The 21,408-nt window shown below is 37.6% G+C and overlaps 1 protein-coding gene across 5 annotated transcripts in view; it reads left to right on the forward strand.

The window, feature by feature from the left end:
• The first annotated feature begins 292 nt into the window (after nt 1–292).
• The window catches only part of SPART (spartin), a 41,931-nt gene continuing 20,815 nt past the window's right edge, over nt 293–21,408 (forward strand). Inside the window, exons 1-5 of one of the 5 annotated variants that reach the window (XM_057533145.1) lie at nt 293–454; nt 11,145–11,956; nt 15,433–15,630; nt 17,738–17,902; nt 20,368–20,491. In XM_057533145.1, the coding sequence (XP_057389128.1) occupies nt 11,147–11,956; nt 15,433–15,630; nt 17,738–17,902; nt 20,368–20,491 (1,297 nt within the window). In that variant the 5' untranslated portion in view covers nt 293–454; nt 11,145–11,146. Of the gene's footprint in view, nt 455–625; nt 822–11,144; nt 11,957–15,432; nt 15,631–17,737; nt 17,903–20,367; nt 20,492–21,408 lie in introns of those variants that run through there. The other 4 variants (XM_057533146.1, XM_057533144.1, XM_007193640.2 and 1 more) reach the window with 4 other exon arrangements.

Raw genomic sequence — 21,408 nt, forward strand, 5'->3', positions numbered from 1 at the left:
ATTCCCTGTCCACACAGCTATGCTATCTTACTAATTTTAAAGAACTTCTGAAGAAAAGTAGAGTATGTTTACTCGGATTTTCCCCTGTTAGCTTTCCATAATCATAAATGGTATCGGCACACTTGCTATTTAACCTTAGGAATCAGGAATTTAACATTTTTTGCCCTGCTGCTACAGACTTCTGGCGCACACGGCTCCCCCTAGCCGTCAGAGCCCTCACGGCCCACCGCTCTCGCCCACTCCCTCCAGCCGCCTGGGGTCCGCGGAGAGCCAGAGACTGCGCAAGCGCGGGGCCGTCGACGTGGCCGGGGGACCCTGGTTGGGGGTCCGCGCTGAGCCGCTGGCTCAAGTGGTTGTCTCCGGGCCTTCCGCCCTCCATCCTTTTCTCGCCCTAGAGTTTTACGGCGACTGGGGTTCGAAGTGGACTGACGTCTCCCCAGAGACCATTTAGAAGGTCAGAGTGGACAGAATTTAGGCTGGGCAGGCGGGGACGAGTTCCCCAGGCAAAAGCCCGAGTGGGCCTCCCATGAAAGCCGAGTTGCGCGGGCTGCGCGCTCGCGCTTGGGTCACGCGGGAGCCGGGCTGGCGGGCCGGGCGGCGCGGCCGCGTGACGTGGTGCGCTCTGTGGCGCGCGGCTCCGGGGGTTTTGTCAGTTCCGGCGTGCGGGCGCGAGCGTGCGGGGCGCCGGGAACCGCGGGCTGGTCCCGGCTGAGCGCTCGGCGGCGGCTGCGCCGCGTCTGAGGGAGCGGGCCCTGGGCTGCGGCCACCGGGCGGGGAGCTCTTCGGCCGGTGCCGAAGCGCCCGAGGTCTGGAAGGCACAGGTGGGGCTGCGGCCGGCGGCGGGAGGGAATCGCCCCTGCGTGGGCCCCCAAGGCGGGTGGGTTTGTGTGAGCGCCCTGAGCCCGCGGGCTGGCCGGGCGGGAAGGGTCGAGAAGGCCGCGACCCCCAATCCAAATCTCGGAGATGAAACTTTCCTGGAAGGGAGCAATTTCGGGAGAGAATAGTCTGAGAAGTTGTTCTTAGTTAACCCCCATCGCATAGGTTTACGGCACCTTCGAGCTCCCTACTCCCCCTCCTCTTATTTACTGTTAGTGTTGCAGAGCGCCGCCTTTCTCCCTTCGGTCGCGGTCCTCCCGACGCATCTCTATTGACCAGCTTTTGCTGCCCCACCCCCGCTGTTTACGTTGGCTCTGAAAATCGATTATTCACCCTCACCCAGCGCTTACAGCTTCGTGAAAGTTCGATAGTCTTTCTTTCCAAAAAGGTCAACATTAGGAACGGATAGCTCGCGATATTACTCCTTCGAATACGATTGTTCGTGTTTATTAGGGATTGAGCACTGCAGAAGGTCCCTCCGATTTCATTTCTGTGTCTGCAAGAAGTTTCTCTTGGAATGCGCAGTTTCGTGACACGGCATTATTGCGTTCCTGTAGGGCTGGCCCAGTTCTGCACTCTCTAACTGTAATGAACTGCTTTACTCTGTCTCTTGAGAATGCTCGAGATTTGCTTTAGTGTATTGTAATTTAACGGATTTGCCTTCAAGATTGTTGCTGCCTGTGAAATTACGTTGCCTTAAATATTTAGTGATTCAGCAGTTTTCTTTGAAATTTCCAAAAGCAAGCCAAAAAAAGGTAATATAAGAATGCCCCCCCCAATTATAAATGGAGCTATTTTTTGATTCGCCCTCGTTCACATTAAAGGACCTCATTTGGTGACTTTATATGAAACGTGTTGGAAATAGGAAGCTTTTATGTGTGTCGTCTCTTAACCTGTGGGGCTTTCTGAAACGTCATTGTGTGTAGTTCCTCTAGCAAGCCAGAGTAGGGTGGGATGCTACAGGAGGCAGTTACAGACAGGTCTTTGCAAGAAGTTCCCGCTCCTTTTTTTGTTTTGTTTTGTTTTGTTTTGTAAAGGGCCAGATGGGCGGGCATTGGAGCAACTTCTGCTCCTCCTTCTAGGGAGATGAGTGGTTGTATTATTAAAGACTACTAGTGATGTTGACCGTTAGCATGATTGTTACTACTTTCAGTGTTAATAGGATTGAACTAGGTCCAAGGGTTTGTTGGTTCAGAATTTAACCTTTGCTCCTCAGTATTTTTTTTAAAGCGCGCGCGCACACACGGTTATATTTGAAACAAATATATTTTAGTTCTTTTATTAGAACATTTAAAAAATAACTTAAATGTGCCATTGGTATCTGGAGCCAGCTTTTGGTTGTGATTGAAGATGGTAATAGTGGTGTAGGTACTGTTTTATTTAATACTGCAGATTGACATTTCAAAGGCTTTTTCTGTCCCCAACTTTAAAAATTCAAGCGTCAAATCATGTAATAGTAGTTTTTATCTTTTCAAGACACTTGGTGAACACTTAACTATGGTTAAGGATATGATAGACATTGTTTTTTCTAAAGTCACCATCGTATAGTCCTGTTCCTGTGAAGTGCATTTTCTCAGAGGCTACTGAGAATAAAGCAAATCCCAGAACAACGACAAAATAGAAATATAATATTTTAGTACAAACTTTTTTCCTTCTGTGTTGAGATTCGCAACTGCACTTCACCAGAAAGATACACAGGCTCTTCTCCCTGCTAAATTTTTTTCTCTTCAGAGTGGAGATGCCCAGCAAGGAAGGCTGTTCAGCAGCAGCTGACCCATGGAATCACACCCCCCCACCCCCATGCACACACGTGTGTGCACACACACGCCTGTCTTCCCTTTGAATAGCTCTCCCATTTCCTTCAGTGACACATTATTTAAGAAATCTTTCAGCACACTATGTGAAATAAGCTTTGAAATAAAGATATATGCAAGGTCATATTGCTTCTACTTAGGGTTCCTTTATCGTGCCTTCTTTCTGCCTTTAAATGTTATCTGTTTTTTTAAGGCTTAAGACCTAAGTCTAGCATGAAACGCTCCAAGTACCCTTCACACCTCCCTCACTCTGCTAACTTGTAAGCACAGCAGGAGGTTTAGCTTTGGAATCAGACATTTCATTTCGTTTTCTTGACAAATATCTTTTGAGCCTGACTCTTTGAATCTGTCTCTTCCATTTACTAGTTCATTTACTAGTTCTTGAGCAAGCTGCTCAATATTTGTAAAAGATTTTCTAAATCAGATCAGACCTCCAAGGATATGAGGAGTAAATGGAGCATAGAACAGTGCCAAGCACATCCAAAGAGCTTAATAAGAGGTAGTAAATTATGGTGCTTCTAAGCATCACAGACCATGTGTGTTTTGTGTTTGCAATATAATAGTGAGTGGTTTTAGAACAATGTTTTTAATTTGCTTGTGAACCCCCAAAATAATTTTTGTAAAACTATCCCCCTTGCACACTTTAGGTTGTTTTATAATGTTTTACATCATACTTTCAGGTAGTTGGAAAGGATGCAGTTTCCCACGTGGTATAGATACTGACATTTTAATATAAAATTGGTATATCCCTCTTAACTATATCTCAAGGAGTATCATATTGCACTTTTATAGCCATCACCATCAATTTTAAAAATACATGGTATTTTACACAGTTCCTTTTTCTTGAAATTGTACTTTGATTTTTACCCACCCCCACTGAATATTATCTTGTAATTTATTTATGCTTGAAAGCTTTTTGTTCTGTCATACATGTCTTTAATAAAAATATTTGTGTAAGTTGAAACTAAGTTTTAAAAATTTCCTTTAACTGTAACTCTAGGAGTTATTTTTCTTCTGGACTGAATTATTACAAGTAGTAATAGTTGGTCAGAACAGTATAATACCTGATGGATTTTGACAAAGAATAAGTAAATATGAAAAATGGAAGTTTAGTGGAAATTTATATCTTAATGAGATTGATAGTTGGAATCGTGCCTCAATTGAAATTGACACCTCTGATTTTTTTGGGCTGTTTCATAGTACCATGCCTTTCCATTCTGGGGAATACACCATAGTAAAAATAGGAATGAGTGAGAGGTATTTTTGGTAAAGTTTTGTAAAGTGGGAAGATTGAAAGGAGCTTGGAAGAGGAAGAACAACAGCATGATAGCTGAACTGCAGGCATATTCCCAGGGAGGTCAGTTTTAGTGAGGAGTACTAAATGGAAGTACAGGGATCTGGAAGCCTTTTTCTTAACATTATATATGTTGTTGCAACGTGTTCCTTGACAAATCTTCATGTGCCCTAGGGGTACACATTCCCTAATTTAAAGACCATTTGAGCAGTGGTTATCAACGGGGGATGATTTTGCTGCCAGGGTACATTTGGCAATGTCTGGAGACATTTTTGATCTGTCCAAGGGGTTGGGGGGAGGGTGTGCTGCTTCTGGCATCTAGTAGATAGAGATCAGAGTGCGGTTAAACATCCTACAGTGATCAGGACAGCCTCCCATAACAAAGAATTTTCCAGCCCAAAATGTCAATCAAACCGAGGTTGAGAAACCCTGGTTTAGAGGATTAGTTTTGGAGTCAGGCTATTTAACTTTATAACCTAGGGCAGTGGGTTAGTAAACTTTCTTTGTAAAGTGCCAGAGAGTAGATAGTAAAATATTTTAGGCTTGTGGGACACATATGATCTCTGTTGCATATCCTTGTTTTTATAACCCTTTAAAAATGTGAAAATAATTATTAGCTCCAAGGTCTTTCAGAAACATGTGATCTAAGGGAGTTACTGCCTTCAAACTCAATTATTTTTCCCTCTGCAAAGTACTAGTGATAGTAACAATGCCTCAGGAGTTGTTTGTAAGGATTAAATGAGGTGAACATCTAGCAAAGTCTCCAGCACACATTAAACACTCTGTAAATTGTGCGTTGGTAGTAGTGGTGTCCTGTAGCAAGTAGCAAAAAAGTGGGTGCCAGGTCACAGTGTTGTTCAAGACCCTATTCAAGTCAATTGGACAAACTTAAAAATGCTGGTTAAATTCCCAGATCAGCTCACAAAAGCCTATTTAACCTCTGCTGTCTTGCTTTGTGAACTCTGAGCCTCCTTGTACCCTAAGGGGTGTGGAGTGCAGAATTCCTGTCCCATGGTTTCTGAGGGAAGATCTACTGACATTCTATTCTAAAGACAGAATTCCAGGGAAAGGAAATTTCATTTTAATAGGGGACTCAAGGTAGGGCAAGTGAGGTCTGATTATGGTCAATTGTATATGATGTTTTCTAAATTGGGGACTGAATATATACATTCTCTCAACTACCGTGAAGTCACTGCATGATATGGCTGACCAATGGTTTGTTTCTTTTTCAGGTTAGAAAGTATGGTTAGGCCAGTTTTGGTGATGCCTTTATAATGTAAATTGTTGCAAAAACAGCCTTATCCTGTTGTTATAATTTTTAATGAGATCACAGGAAGACAATCTCTAAAACTGCAGTATCCACAGTAGGCACATGTGGGTATTGAGCGCTTGAGATGAAGGTACTTGGAATTGAGATCCGCTTCAAGCGTAAAATACACACTAAGTTTCAAAGAGTTAACGCCAAAAAATAAGTTAAACTATCTCATTAATAATTTGCATATTGGGTACATGGTGAAAAAATATTTTGGCTGTATTTGGATAAATAAATAGTATCACTGAGATTTCTTTTTACTTTTAAATGTGGCTATTAGAAAATTTAAAATTACATATGTAGTTAACATCATAATTCTGTTAGACAATCTGCTCTAAAGCTTCAGTTTACTTTTTAAAAATTAGTAATTATTTTTTTTATCCTGTACATATTATTAAGAATTAGATATTTTTATAAGACTTGCAGTGAAAATCAGAGGTCCCACCCTCCCAGCCTCATCCCTTACTCCCAAAGGCAGCATGTATCAATTTTCTTACCAATTCTTTTGGTCTTTCTGTCGAAATCTGTAAACAGGGTGCTTATATTGCTACTTTATTTTATTTTTCAGTTTTAGGCATTGTCCATTAATTTCCTAGTAGGAAAGATGAAATTTTAGGTCTTCCATCCTATACCACAGGCACAGAAACTTCCTATCCATCCATATTCCCATCTTCTCAATATGGTTGTATTATAATTTTGCTTGTATCAAGATTCATTATTTACATTATTATGACATTAATCAAAACTGAAACATGCAGTACATGATTACTTTTCTTTCTAGCTCAGCATCTTGTTTTCCCTGGAGTTAATAATTGTCTTGATTTTTATTTCCTTAGTTTACCATGTACTTAGCACTGATTAAACCCTGAGCCCTCCCACAGTTATTTATTGGGTTGGCCAAAAGGTTAGTTTGGTTTTTTCCGTAAGATGGCTCTAGTAGCACTTAGTTGTCTTTAACTTCATTCAAAACAATTTTGTTAGATTGTACGTGACAGCTGTCATATCAGCGTGCATTTAAAAAAAGACTTATCAAAATTGGTGAATTTTAATATTGAAGATGGGAGAAAAAAAGCAACGTTTTTGGCATATTATGGTTATTATTTTAAGAAAGGTAAAAACACAGTGGAAACACACAAAAAGATTTGTGCAGTGTATGGAGAAGGTGCTGTGACTGATCGAACGTGTCAAAAGTGGTTTGCGAAGTTTCGTGCTGGAGATTTCTCGCTGGACAACACTCCACAGTCTGGTAGACCAGTTGAAGTTCATAACGATCAAATCGAGACATTAATTGAGAACAATCAATGTTATACCACGCAGGAGATAGCCGACATACTCAAAATATCCAAATCAAAAGTTGAAAATCATTTGCACCAGCTAGGTTATGTTCCTCGTTTTGATGTTTGGGTTCCACGTAAGTTAAGCGAAAAAAACCTTCTTGATCGTATTTCCGCATGAGATTCTCTACTGAAACGTAATGAAAACGTTCCTTTTTATTTTATTTTATTTATTTATTTATTTTTAATTTATTTATTTATGGCTGTGTTGGGTCTTCGTTTCTGTGTGAGGGCTTTCTCCAGTTGCGGCAAGCGGGGGCCACTCTTCATCGCGGTGCGCGGGCCTCTCACTATTGCAGCCTCTCTTGTTGCGGAGCACAGGCTCCAGACGCGCAGGCTCAGTAGTTGTGGCTCACGGGCCCAGCCGCTCCACGGCATGTGGGATCTTCCCAGACCAGGGCTCGAACCCGTGTCCCCTGCATTGGCAGGCAGACTCTCCACCACTGTGCCACCAGGGAAGCCCAAACGTTCCTTTTTAAAAACAAATTGTGAAGGGCGATGAAAAGTGGATACAGTACAACAATGTGGAATGGAAGAGATCGTGGGGCAAGCGAAATGAACCACCACCACCCACACCAAAGGCTGGTCTTCATCCAAAGAAGGTGATGTTGTGTATATGGTGGGATTGGAAGGGAGTTCTCTATTATGAGCTCCTTCTGGAAAACCAAACGATTAATTCCAACAAGTACCGCTCCTAATTAGACCAACTGAAAGCAGCACTCGAAGAAAAGTGTCCAGAATTAGTCAACAGAGAACACATAATCTTCTATCAGGATAACGCAAGACCGCATGTTTCTTTGATGACCAGGCAAAAACTGTCACAGCTTGGCTGGGAAGTTCTGATTCATCTGCCATATTCACCAGACGTTGCACCTTCGGATTTCCATTCATTTCAGTCTTTATCTCTTAATGGAAAAAAATTCAATTCCCTGGAAGACTGTAAAAGACACCTGGAACAGTTCTTTGCTCAAAAGGATAAAAAGTTTTGGGAAGATGTAATTACGAAGTTGCCTGAAAAATGGCAGAAGGTAGTGGAACAAAAGGGTGAATACGTTGTTCAATAAAGTTCTTGGTGAAAATGAAAAATGTGTGTTTTATTTTTACTTAAAAACCAGAGGCATTATTTGGCCAACCTAATAGATCTCTTCTCAAAACTTAAGAACACATTAGGTATTCTATCAATTTTAGTTGCTTGAAGACATCTCTGGAGTTCAGTCTTCTACTCCAGTAAGAACTGGTTGCATAATTGTCATCTGTGAACTGCTGTCATCAGCCTTGTGATTCCTTTCATCAAACATGGAATCCAAGAAAAAGAAGGTGTAATATCTGAGCAATCACTTGGTTGGGTTTGGAAGTTATTTTCACTCAGAGTCATGAATTAATTATACTGTTTTCTTCTAACTTCTGTTGGGTTTAAAAAGTTCCTTAGCAATCTTATTTCTCTTTTTATTTATTTATTTATTTTTATGGATAAGCCCTTTTAAGATGGTCCCTTTGAGCCTAATGTTCTGAAATTTCATGGTTGTGGGTTTTTTTTCATCCTTTGTTCATTGGTCTTTCTAATCTGGGATTTCGTGCTTTCCAATTCTGGGAAATTCTTTGAATTGTTTCTTCAGCTCTTCTATCCCTGATATGTTTTTTTATCTATTCTCTATTCCTGGAAGTTTTGTTATTCAGATGTCAGACCTTCTAGACTGAGTTCTCTCTAATTTTCTTGTCTGTTCTTTCCTATTTTTCATCTCTTTGTCTTTTTGCTCTGCTTTGCAGCAATTTTCTATAATTTTTTAACCTTATCTTCTCATCCCTCTATTGAATTTTTCTTTCCAGCTGATTTATATATAATTTTTAAAAGCTCCTTTAGTTCTTTGTCCTTTTTTGTATGTGTATATTCTGTTTTTATTTCATGGATGCAGTATTTTTTTTTCTTTATGTTGATACAAAGGTTTTTTGGAAGTGTTCTACTCCCTGCATATTATCCATTTCAACCAAATTGCATTGTTCTTATTTTTTTTTCTTTCATACTAGATGTTTTCCTCACCAGTTTTCTGATTCTCAGCTCTCTGCTTATGTATAAGATTGGGGCACTAAAAAGTTAATTGGAGACTCTCTGGGGTAGAACCTATCAACCATGGCTTCTCTGAAGAGTTAGTTGCTTGGACAGTTCCTGGGGGAACTCTCAGTGCCACTTTCTTTAGGTTTTTCCTCTTGGTGGTAGTCAGATTTCTCAGAGAAAACACTATAATCTTTTTTCTGGAGTGGTACCTATCTGCCTGGACTCCAAGACCCAAGTTGGGGAGAAAAGGTTGAAGGTCTCAGTATTCAGTATCTAATTTTTCATTGTCCTGCTTTTGATATTTACCCTTAATCATGTCTGATAGTTCCCTGTCCTGAGACATTTTATTTTATGCTCTTTTGAATGAAAATATCCAATCTTCTTTCAGGGCTGGAGAGAAATAGTGTTTTGGGGTGCTTGGTATAGGAGAGATCTCAAGGTCTACTTTGTAAATTAGCTTTGAATCAGTCCTTTTTTCAGCTCTACCTCTACTCCCTCTTCCAGAGGAAGATTGAATCCCATCAGTTCCTGTGCCTTTTGGAGGTTCTGTGATGAGATATAATTGGGGCTGCTTCTCTGGTTTCCCGATTGACAGTGTAGGCTTCAGCTTTCTCAAATCTGTTTTGTGAGTTACTACTTGTCTTCCTCCTTTTTCAGAAACAAAGCCCTGTTGACTCTTCATCCTCCCTCTTTGTGAGTTATGGCTTTGTTACTTGTTTTATTAAAGGATATAATGTGCAATATAGTGCACTAATCTTAAATTTACAGATTTTTTATGTATGTATACACCCATGTAATCACCACTCAGATCAAGATAGCATTTCCATATGCTGTAAGGTCCCCTTGTGTCCCTTCCGAGTCTATACCAACACCTGTAATCATTATTTTTGTTTCTACCATAATAGACTAGTTTTGCCTGTTCCTCGACTTTACCTGTAAAATCATATAGTATAGTATAGTAGTCTCAATATGAAGTCTTTTGTATGTGGCTTCTTTTGTGCAATTGGTGAGATTCATCAGCGTTACAGGCATCAATTTAAAAAAAAAATTCCTGCATATTACTGCATAATATAAATATGCCACTATTTATCCCTTCTCCTATGGGTGGGCATTTGGGTTGTTTAGATTTTTTGGCTTTTGTGAATAAAGCTGCTGTGAATATTATTGTACATGTTTTTGGTATGTATATTCATTCATGTCTCTTGGTTATATACCTCTAAATGGAATTGCTGGGTCATAGAGTGGGTGAATGTAGCTTTGGTAGAAATGCCAAATTTCCATAGTGGCTGTAGCATTTTTCACTTCCACCAGCAAAGTACATGAGAGTTCCAGTTGCTGTCTTCTCTAACACTTGTCAGTCTTCAGTTTCAGCCACCTGATAAGTATATATAGCCGACCCTTGAACAACAGGGGATTAGGGGCGCCAGCCCCCCCACGATCAGAAGTCCCTCTACTGCTGTCTCTGCCTCAAACACAAAGGAATCGGTAAATGACTCATCCAAGGGCAGGAAGCTGAAACAGTTTGGATAGAATCAGCATGCAGACCCTAGTTCTTTTGATTCCACGTAATGTGATCTCTAATCAAACACAAACTCTCCTCCATACTTAGTTAATTTAAAGAGCTGTAAAATGAAAATACAATACTGTATTTACTGAAAAAATCCTTGTATAAGTGGGTCCCCTACTGTTCAAGGGTCAGCTGTAGTCATGTTATGGATTTTAGTTTCATTTCCCTGAGGGAATCATGTGTTGAACACCTTTTCACATGTCTTTTAAATATTCTCTTTTGTGAAATACCTGTTCATGCCTTTTTCTCATTGAAAAGAATGGTTATGCTTTTTTAATAATCTTGTAAGTCATTTTAATGGAGTTTTGGGAGGAAACAGGGCTAACTGCATGTGAGTAACCTGCCACCTTTAAGTGGAAGTTGGGTAACTTTAAAGCTTCATTCAGATCATTTTTTTTCTCATTTCTGTCCTCTCCAATGTATGATTCAACCTCATTTTTAATTAGCTACTATAATCTGGAATTATAATGAATTTTAGAGTAAGACTTTTTTGTTCCGACCTTAAAGATACAGGAAACTTTTATTTCTTATAAGAAACTGGAATAAGAAAATTATTCAACAGATGTGTTCTGGCTTATTCTCTTATGTTTTTTAATTAAAAAGATATTTATCAGAAACTAACATACCATGGTAAAGCAATTATACTACAATAAAGATGTTTAAAAAAAAAGATATTTAGGACCAAGAGTATTATTTATTTATCCATTCAACAAATACATATTGAGTGCTTTCTCTACGTCAGATCTAATAATAGGCTTAGGGAATACATCAGTGAACAGGATGGACAAGCAAGGTTCCAGTCCTCTGAAATATATTCAGGTAGGAGGAACTGATAATAAATAAGTAAACAAAGAGCTAAATAAGGTAATTAAAGATGTATTTCCTATTTTTCAGAAATGGAACAAGAGCCACAAGATGGAGAACCTGCTGAAATTAAGATCATCAAGGAAGCATACAAGAAGGCCTTTTTATTTGTTAATAAAGGACTGAATACAGATGAATTAGGTCAGAAAGAAGAAGCAAAGAACTACTATAAGCAAGGAATAGGGCACTTGCTCAGAGGAATCAGCATTTCATCAGCAGATCCCGAACACATAGGTCCTGGGTGGGAATCTGCTAGACAGATGCAACAGAAAATGAAAGAAACACTACAGAATGTACGTACCAGACTGGAAATTCTAGAGAAGGGTCTTGCCACTTCTCTACGGAATGATCTTCAGGAGGTGCCCAAGTTATATCCAGAATTTCCGCCTAAAGATATGTCCGAAAAGTCACTGGAGCCTCAGTCCTTTAATTCACTTCCTCAGCACCATGAAGTAAATGGAAACACTTCAACTACAAGTACAGAATCAGTTTCTACACCTAGTACTTTTTCCTTACCGTCTCAAAGTCATCCATCAGAAGCACCTCCTGCGTATACTCCTCAGGCTGCTGAGGGTCACTACACTGTATCCTATGGAACAGAATCTGGGGAGTTCTCATCAGTTGGGGAAAACTTTTATAGAAATCATTCTCAGCCACCTCCTCTTGAGACCTTAGGGCTAGATGCAGATGAGTTGATTTTGATACCAAATGGAGTACAGATTTTTTTTGTAAATCCTGCAGGGGAGGTTAGTGCACCTTCATATCCTGGGTACCTTCGAATTGTGAGGTTCTTGGATAATTCTCTTGATACAGTTCTAAACCGTCCTCCTGGGTTTCTTCAGGTAAGCCAAAGAAAAATGTAAACATAATTTGAAATATGTGTAGAATATATTATTTTTATTTGTAAATATTTATAATGTGTCCAAGACAGTAAGTGCAAAAAGATTATTATAAATTCTAGTTCCTTTTTAAATATATTTCATGAAATTTATGAGCCTTGAGCATCTATGTTTGTGTTCGATAGCCTTTCTTTTTCCTGTTCTTTAGATGTAAACTCTTGTTTTAGTACTAAATTTGTGAATACAGAACCTGAGGGAAATCAGAATATTCATCCTTAACTTGTAATTTTTTATCTGAGGAAGAAACGTAATAACTTTGACTTCAAAAGGGATTTATGTAACTCATGTGTGAATGTATAACTGTAAATTTCTATACATGTCAAGCCCCAGCTGAGGGGCTGAACTGGGCTAGATCCAGTGTCTGGAATAGTGGTTCTCAACTAGTAAGAATAGCCCCCACCCCCAGTCTCCCCACCCTGAGATATTTTGGCAGTAGTTGGGGACATTTTTGGTTGTCACAGCTGGGACTGGGGAGTGTGCTACTGCTACTGGCATGTATAGTGGGTAGAGGCCAGGTGTACTGCCAAACATCTAAGCAGGAGAGCTCTTCTCAGTAAAACAATTAACTGAAAATTTCAGTCATGCCAAGGTTGAGAAACCCTGGTCTACAAGTAGAGACTGTGACGATCATCTAAGATGCAGTCCTAACTTTCCAAGCACATAAGTTTACCAGGATGCCCTTGGTCCAAGAACAAAGACTGGTGCTAAATAGAGGTTGTTGTTAGGAAACTGTTGTGGAATTAGTAACGTATTCTGAAGGTGATGGTCCAATATCAATCTGTTTTTAAAAGAGTCCAATATCAATCTGTTTTTAAAAGAGTGGACATTGGTACAGGGAAATGGGGTTCTAGAAGTAAGGATTCAGTATACATTGGGTGTAGCAGAAGGGTTTGCATGTAAGGGAGATGACTATTTGAGCAAGGCAGGTGCTTTTATCCAGAGTCCAGATGATGTGGTTTAGTTACAGTACTAGTTACCCAGATTTATTTTCTCTCTTGGTATATTCTATTTTCAATTCTTATGCAGCTTGTACATGGAGGCAACTTGAAGGTTGTTTAAAGATAGTTGGAGACTTACTGGGGATGTATAAAGGAGATATTTTGGGGCATTGTTGAAAGGAAAACTTCATTAATGGACAGGAAGAATAGTGTGAATCTCGTAAGTTATTTTAAAAAAGAAGCCTGGAGGTTAAAAAGAGTAGGCTTTTTGATTGGGATCGGGAGGGGGCTGATAAAAGATATAATACTTTCTGCTGATCTGTAATAGAGTAAAAGTGGAATTTAAAAAACCTTTGGGGCCTGGGCTACTGGAGGTGTGGGTAATGAACGTCAGGAACATTCTACATGTAGAATGAGCTCATGAGCTCAACCATTAAAATGACTTGTTCTCTAGTAAAAATTTGTTCTGTCTTAGTTCTTTTAATTTTGTTTTTAACCTTTCCAACATCTCCTATTTTGAGTCCTAAATAAAAAGTAAAGTTGTACCCAAAGTTTGAGTCTTTTTAACGGGCTCTCATTTACATGTATTCGGATATTTGTAGCAGTGTCCTTAAAGAGAGTTACCAGGTGTTCACTGAATTTTTTTGTTCTGAAAAACAAACATTGAAACAACTAAGTATTAGCAGTTAGATGTAATTTCTTATGCTGCAAAAAAATCTCTATTGCTTTATTTAGGAAATTAGAAATTAATTTGGTTTTAAATAGGCAGACTAGAATTCTATGGCTTCTAAAAACTATTTTTCTCTTCACTTTAGTTTTAATATACTTTTTAAACTTGTTAAATTTATAGTCAGTTCATAGGGAACTTGGACATGAGATTGCCCTCTGATAGTGAAACTGGGAGAAGTCAGCCTATGGTGGATGAGCTCACCAATCTGTAATAATCTACCCTAAGAAAGGTCTATAAAGTTTTATTTGAGAAGATTTGAGGATACTCCATTTCAATCAAGGTGACCAGAATGTAGTTAATCTTAGAGAAATCATGGCATAGTAAAAGAAACCTTTCCCAAACTTTAGTCATTTAAGTACAACCATTATGATTTTTTTTTGTTAAATCCAACACTTGTTATTCATATTTTTATTTAAATGTCTCATTTGTTAATTTTTTCCTAAACAATAACAACTGTGAAATTGAGGGAAAGATACTGTATTTTTCCCTAATACATGTTAAAATATGTTGCTACTCAACTTTAGTTTGTATATTACTTGAAGTCATTTCGTATACCACAGATGGTTATATATCATACTTCGGAAAATACAGTAATCAGTTTTATTGTAACTTGTCTGAAGTTTGACTTTTATAAAAGTTGGCGAGTGGCTTTTGAGATGACTAAAAAAGAGAGAATCCATTAAAAAAAAGAATTTGAAAATGTTTGTTAAGCACTTTCTAGGAAGGAGTCAGACTTGAGTGCTTGATCCCTGCACATTTGCATTCTGTTGGTCAGAGATGATGATAGTATACCAGAATTTTCCATCATTTATATGAAATATTTAATCCCTTTGACTCATGTTTATCGCACAGTATTTTGATAATCTGTTGTTCTCCCAAGTTTCTTAATATTAGGAAGAGAGTGTCCTGGGTGAGGGGCGAAGTTATATTCTGGTCACTCAAAGAATAATGGAAATGAATAATTTGGGTATTCTGATTTAAACTTAGTTTCTTCTGAATTTAGATCTCTAGGAGGTGAGCTTAATTAAGTCCTATTGTGGTAATCTGACGTCCCCAGATGACGTTGCAGGGCAGCTTTGTGTCATTTTGATTTAACTTCACAATAGATAGTGAACCCATAAATGTAACTTAATCTTCTTGCTCTGTCAGATCAGGTTGGGTTTAGTTAAAAGAAAATTCAACATTTTGAATGCTGGGTTTCTAATTAAAATAATTGTTTAGTTTCTCCGGTGGCAGATAGGATGTGCATAAACCCTAGCCCCACTTCTTGGTGTTGACTCTGAGCAACTTAACCTCTCTGTGCCTCAGTTTTCTTGTAGTTAAAATGACAACACTAACCAAGAGGATTAAATCAGTAAATACGTTTGGAGTACTCGGAAACAGTTTGATTTCATTTATTTCCACAAAAGGGTGTCTAATTTGAATAATAAAGAAAACCTTAATTTACTTTGACCATTTATTTAAAGCTAGACTCGTTGGTTAACAGTGGTCTGTTTAAGGGCACCACCTTTAAGACTATATAATTAGTGGAGCAATAACATTTTTAGCACAGTTCCTGTGAGTGTTTTGCGGGGAGATCAGACTAGCAAATGACTGATTTTTATTGGGGGTTTGTCGATGCTGATGGTTCTAGAAAGCCTTGTAAAATGCATTTCAAACTTTAAAATGTGTGTTTGCTAGTATAACAATATTTAAAACCTCGGTGAAAACCTAGTTCTATTAATTGATTTGTTTTAAATTAACCTTTTCAGGTTTGTGACTGGTTGTATCCTCTAGTTCCTGATAGATCTCCAGTTCTTAAATGTACTGTAGGAGCCTACATGTTTCCTGATACAATGTTACAAGCATCAGGATGTTTTGTGGGGGTCGTCTTGTCTTCTGAATTACCAGAAGATGATAGAGAACTCTTTGAGGATCTATTAAGACAAATGTCTGACCTTCGGCTCCAGGTAACTTATGCAGTCACCTTCAGGATGTAAACCTACTTTAACATAAGCACTTCTGCTTTTAAAGAAACTGTAATAAGCTCTAATGTGATCATAGTTAGGAAAGTGAGAGTATATAATTTGCCTGTGTATTCACAAATACAAGTTGGGAATTGGCTGTAAATAGTGATTAAGATTGTGGTCTCTGGAGTCAGATTGCCTCTGTTTGAATTTGAACTCTTCCACTTAATAGCTGTTTAACTCAAGCTGTTGATCTTCTCTACAGTTTAGTTTCTTTATCATAAAATCAGGATAATGATAACATCCACTTCATTGGGCTGTGATGAAGATTAAAAGTTAATACATTAAGGCACTTACATCAGTGCTAGCAAGTAGTAATGTTCTGTGAATATTTGCTTTTGTTATGACCACTGTCTTACTTCTCAGTTGGGAAAGTGGGCCAATGGGACTAAATGGTGAAATGAAGGTAATTTCAGCATTAGCATCTGGGTAATATTGGACATTTTAGGGGTATGACTTGAGGAACAGGTTTTGTTTGAGGGAATTGTCTTTGTTCTCATGATGAACGAAGGCAAAATAAAATGTGATTTAAAATACGGTTGGTCATCCTGTGAACTTGCCTTATTTAGCCCATTTCCTCGGCCCACATGCTGATCTGTTATAGGGAGTTGAAATAGAGTATAATGGAGATATTTTCTTTAGGTGTTCTTGCCCATCCTAACGTAGGACAAGAGGGGAAAAATATGTTTGATTGTGTATACTGACAGTTATCTGAGGTTGAAGGAGATTGACAGCATGGTAGTGTAATCTTTTATTTTCTCTTTCATTCAGCAGATACTTAGAATTCATTATTTAACCTGGTTCTATGTTAAATGATGGGATGGGAAGAAAGAACAGAGGAGGCTATAAAGATACACATATAACAGCTCCTATTCTTGAGCACCTTACAGTCTGTTGAATAACCACAGTACAGTATGATAGGTGATGGAAAGAAAAGTGAAAGGAGGTCAGGGAGGATTTCAAAAAATAGTTTCCTTTGAGTTCAGTCATGAAAGATTTGTTCCTTTTTTCTGAGGAAGTAGAATACACTTTTAATCCATACCTGTATTAAAAATTTAAGATCGAATAGATACTTAAGCTGTGTTAACAAAACCCACGACCCCCATACAGAAGTGTGTGTAGCCTCGATGTGCTTAGGAGAGGAGTTTACAAAGGCAGCAACATGGTCAAATGGATATGGGTTTACGTCTAATAAGCTTTGCTGTTTACTAGCTGAATGAAGTGGCATTCCTTAAGTATTCCAGACCTTTTATGGAGCTGTTTCTCCCTTTACCCCTACATTCATTTGGCCTATATTACTGGGCTCTAGGAAAGAAATTAAACTGACGTTTAGGTTATATGTTTACTTCCTCTGTTCAGTTTTATTTTTTGGTTGAATGTTATTTTTAGTTTTCTGTATTGTCCTAGAACTCCAACAGTAAACAAAAGCTAGTTACTAGCTATACTTTTGATTTGCCTTTACTCTTAAGCATTCATTCAGCAAAGTGTATGCAAGCAGATCACCTTTAGTGCTGAGTGCAAAAATGGAAAAACAAAATCAACCTTCCAACAATGCAGAGTAGTTAAACTGGATGTGAGGTTTGTTAATTGCCTTTATTTATTTATTTTTGAAATTTTGAATTTATTTTTTTATACAGCAGGTTCTTATTAGTTATCCATTTTATACATATTAGTATATATATGTCAATCCCAATCTCCCAATTGTTAATTGCCTTTAAACTCATTTAGTCTTGTATGTGTTTCCTAAAACTTATAATTTATTATTTAACTAAATTCAAATGTAGCTGCATCTGATTTAATGATCACTTGTACCAATTACTGCTGTAAGTTTATCTCTTGTACTTGTTTTTTTGAAATTTGCTTTGGGCTATATCCTGTGAGCCAAAGAACTCAAAGGTTTGAGGTTTGGTGATGAGATAAAAGTATAGAGAAAGACTAGTAAAAGTAGTTGTAAAACACTATCATTTGAATAGGTGTATTATTGGAGCATAGTGTACCGTAGCTTAGAGGAAATTTGAATTTGAGCTAAGCTTAGGCTTTTACTCCCTAGGCCAACTGGGACCGGGCAGAAGGAGAAAATGAATTCCAAATCCCTGGAAGATCAAGGTGCCCCTCTAACCAATTGAAGGAAGCCAGTGGCACTGATGTGAGACAGTTGGACCCAGGCAGTAAGGATGTGCGTCATAAGGGAAAACGGGGGAAGAAAGTAAGTAGAGTAAGTGAAAGATCAACAAGGTATGAGTGTGTGTTCTATTCTAATGGTACCTTTCACCAGTTTAAATTATTTATAAGATCCCCATTTACTGAAGCAGAGCAACTTGCAGATTCACAAAGTGATCACTGGTAAAATAATTATAATCAGCTTTAATATTCCCTTTCCAAGTATTTGTTACTTAACTGTTTTAAAAGATAATCTATGTTTGGGGGGATAGTTTTTTGCAACTATCTGAAAGATTTTTATAATTATGTTAATGATGTGTATGCTTTTTTGTTTTGTGTTATTCTCCACCTTCCTATATACACCAAGATCTTGGGGCTAGGTATGCTTTTCCTTACACTACCATTCTTATTCAGTTCCTTATTTCTTCATGAGTAGTCGACAGAACAGAGAAAATGGGCTTTTAAAAAATACATTTAGTAGTTTATTCTTTCATTTCTTAGATTTTGTGATATGTTCCAAATGGTAAATTTGGATTAGAGTTTAGGAAATATTTATTGAGTGCTAGAAAGCTGAGCATAGTGGGAAAAATTTTAAATTTCTCATCTCAGAATATTTCCCATCTAGTGGGGAGGACAGATTAGCAAAGAGATAATTTCTACCCAATGTGATCATTAGATGAAAGTACATAAGTTGTATAGAACGCTAGGTTGTACCTTCTACATAGATGAGTGGTGTGGGAAGCAGTTAAGGGGGCTCCTTCTGGAAGGCACTATGGCTAAGATGAGCCCCGAAGGTGAAATAAGCAAACCTATGGTGAAAGAAAGTAGCATTGTGTGAGCATTGAATTATAAACGGTTTGGTACTGTTCTTTGTTGTATTCCATACTATAAGTGCTCAGTAATTGTCTTTGGAATTAATGAATATCACATGAATATTCTACTTTTACTTGCCAACTGTCACTGTGGGTTATGTTGAGCATCTTAGACCAGCTTTATGAGGACATTGGGAGTCCAAAATGGAAGTTAGAACTTCATTTTTAAAAATTTAATTCCTTGGTTAAAAAAAAATCTAATTATATTAAAATATATATATACCTTTGGAAAGCTTTACTCCCACCTTTGTCCCTGTCTACACCATTCCTCCTGCCACTGTCGGTAATTACTTTTATTAGGATCTTGTGTTTCTTTCCTGGGTTTTTTGAGGCAGATAAAAGCAAACAAAATCTGTAATTATTTCTCTCCCTTTCTTATACATAAGGGAACATCATATAGAGTGTCCTATATTTTTTTTTTTTTTTGATAATAAAGTCTGGGGTAAATAGAGAACTTCCTCAGTCTTTTTTACCTCATATTTCATTGTATGAATATATCATAGTTTCTTTAATCAGTCTCTTATTGAGGGGTGTTTGGTGTGATTGTTTGGTATTACAAGCAGTGCTTCAACGAATAACTTTGTGGAGCCATTGATTCATACATCTGCAGGTAATTCATCAAATAAATTCTTAGAGATGGGGTTACTGTGTCAACCGGTAAATGCATTTGTAATTTTGATAGATTTTGCTACATTGCCCTCCCTAAGGAGTATACCATTCAGCACTGCGCCAGTAGTTGTTTGAGCATGCCTGTCTCCCCACAGCCTGCTCAGCAGAGTGGGCGGTCTGTTTTTTGGCAATCCGATGATGAGAGAAATATATTGGAATATATTAATTTACATCAATTTTATTATGAGTGAAGTTGAGCAAATGCATAAGGGTAACTTTAATTTTGTTTTCTGTGTGATGTCTAGTTATGTCCTTTGTCCATTTTTATTACTGGGTTGTTAGTCCTTTTCTTCACAATTTCTAGGAGCTCTTTATATATTAGGGACATTGGCACATTGTCAAAGATAGAAGTTGCAAATTACAGTGAGGTCTGAGTTAGCCCACTCCTAAGTTTTTAGAATGAAAACAAATTTAGCTTTAGATTTTGAGTGTTGGCCCCTAGCTGTTAAATTAGCAAAGTACAAGTATTTCTGTGTTTCCCATTTCCATTTAAATGGATTGGTAGATTCTGTGTTTATATACTTTTATTTGCTTTTACTTGATTTCTGTCAAAACCAGTTTATTTGGATACATTCTTCCTTACTGACTGAGTCATTTAACAGAAATCTTTTAACCTTACTGACTACTGTATGCATACATACGAATATCTAGGGGGTGATAGCTCTATGAAGGAACTCAGAGTGGTCAAAGAAAGAAAAAAGTTAATCAATTTAAATATAATTTGATACATGCTGTACTGGAGGTATGTTGGTATTTAAATCTTACTTACCAATGGTACCTAACATAAGACCAGAACAGTTTTCACCTTCATGGTGGTTACGGTATTGCACTTTATGTAATAAAATGTACTTATAACTAGGTTGGCTGGAAATATTTTCATTAATTAGTATTTGTTGGCTTAATATTTTATTACAAAATGCTTATGATTTTTCCTCCTCTTAGTATTTATTTCACATTTTGAAATATTTTTACTGTTTAGACCAAAGGTACTTCAAGTGAAGAAGTTAATCTGAGTCACATTGTACCTTACGAGCCAGTTTCAGAAGAAAAAGCAAAGGAATTACCTGAATGGAGTGAGAAAGTGGCTCAAAACATTTTGTCAGGTATTATAGTAATGTTAACTTTTTTGCCTGTATAATGTGAAACCTTTGAATCCCATTAGAGAATACTTGGAAAGATACTATTTTATGTTTTGGTTTTAAATGATCAGTTTATAAATATTTAAAAATAGAAGGAACTAGTCTCTTTGAATGTCACATATTGTCATATTGGTGTAAGTTCTTCTTGGTCTATTATTGTCTGTTTTACTCTTGGGAAAATTGGTAGTGAAAAGCTTCAGGAATCTCCAAACTTTCAGAATAGCTCTGAACATAAAATTAGTTATTTTCCTTTCCCCTTTGAAATTCCCCCTTAATCTTTTTTTCTCCCCTCTCCTTCCTCCTTCTCCACCAAAAAAATGACATTCATCCGTCTTTGGAAGCAAAGTAGCACTCCCCTAACCTTATAGCAATATAGGCATGAGGAGACCTGAGAATTACAGCCAAGCTGTTTGGGAAGTAGACCCTACTATTTAATTATGGTTAGAAAGGGCTTCAGATCATTTATTTTAAAAACAAAATAATCATTACTGACACATATGTTTATACTTTAATTGGTTAACAATTTAACTGCAGTAGCTCTCAGATTGAGACCTTCTATTTTGTTTTTTAAAAAACATCGCCAGTCACTATTATTCAGTAAGTCAAATTCATGACCCAGTAAGGGGATCTTAACTAGTTATTTAAAAGACTATCAATATAGGTTTCCATCTCTGGTTTATAGGTTTAAACTCATTAAAATAACGAAGGTGTCTAAAGCAGCGGAAATCTTTAACATGAAAAACCAACAAACTAAAATAAGTGAAAAATGATTAAGTAGTTAGGAGCAAACAAAATATTTTGCCCAGTGTCAAAGAGCTGCTTGAGACAAGTAGAAAAGATAAAGCCAAATTTTCAAATATATGTGTAACAGTAACCTTGAA

Source organism: Balaenoptera acutorostrata, chromosome 18, assembly GCF_949987535.1.
Source record: "Balaenoptera acutorostrata chromosome 18, mBalAcu1.1, whole genome shotgun sequence".
NCBI classification, from domain to species: Eukaryota; Metazoa; Chordata; class Mammalia; order Artiodactyla; family Balaenopteridae; genus Balaenoptera; species Balaenoptera acutorostrata.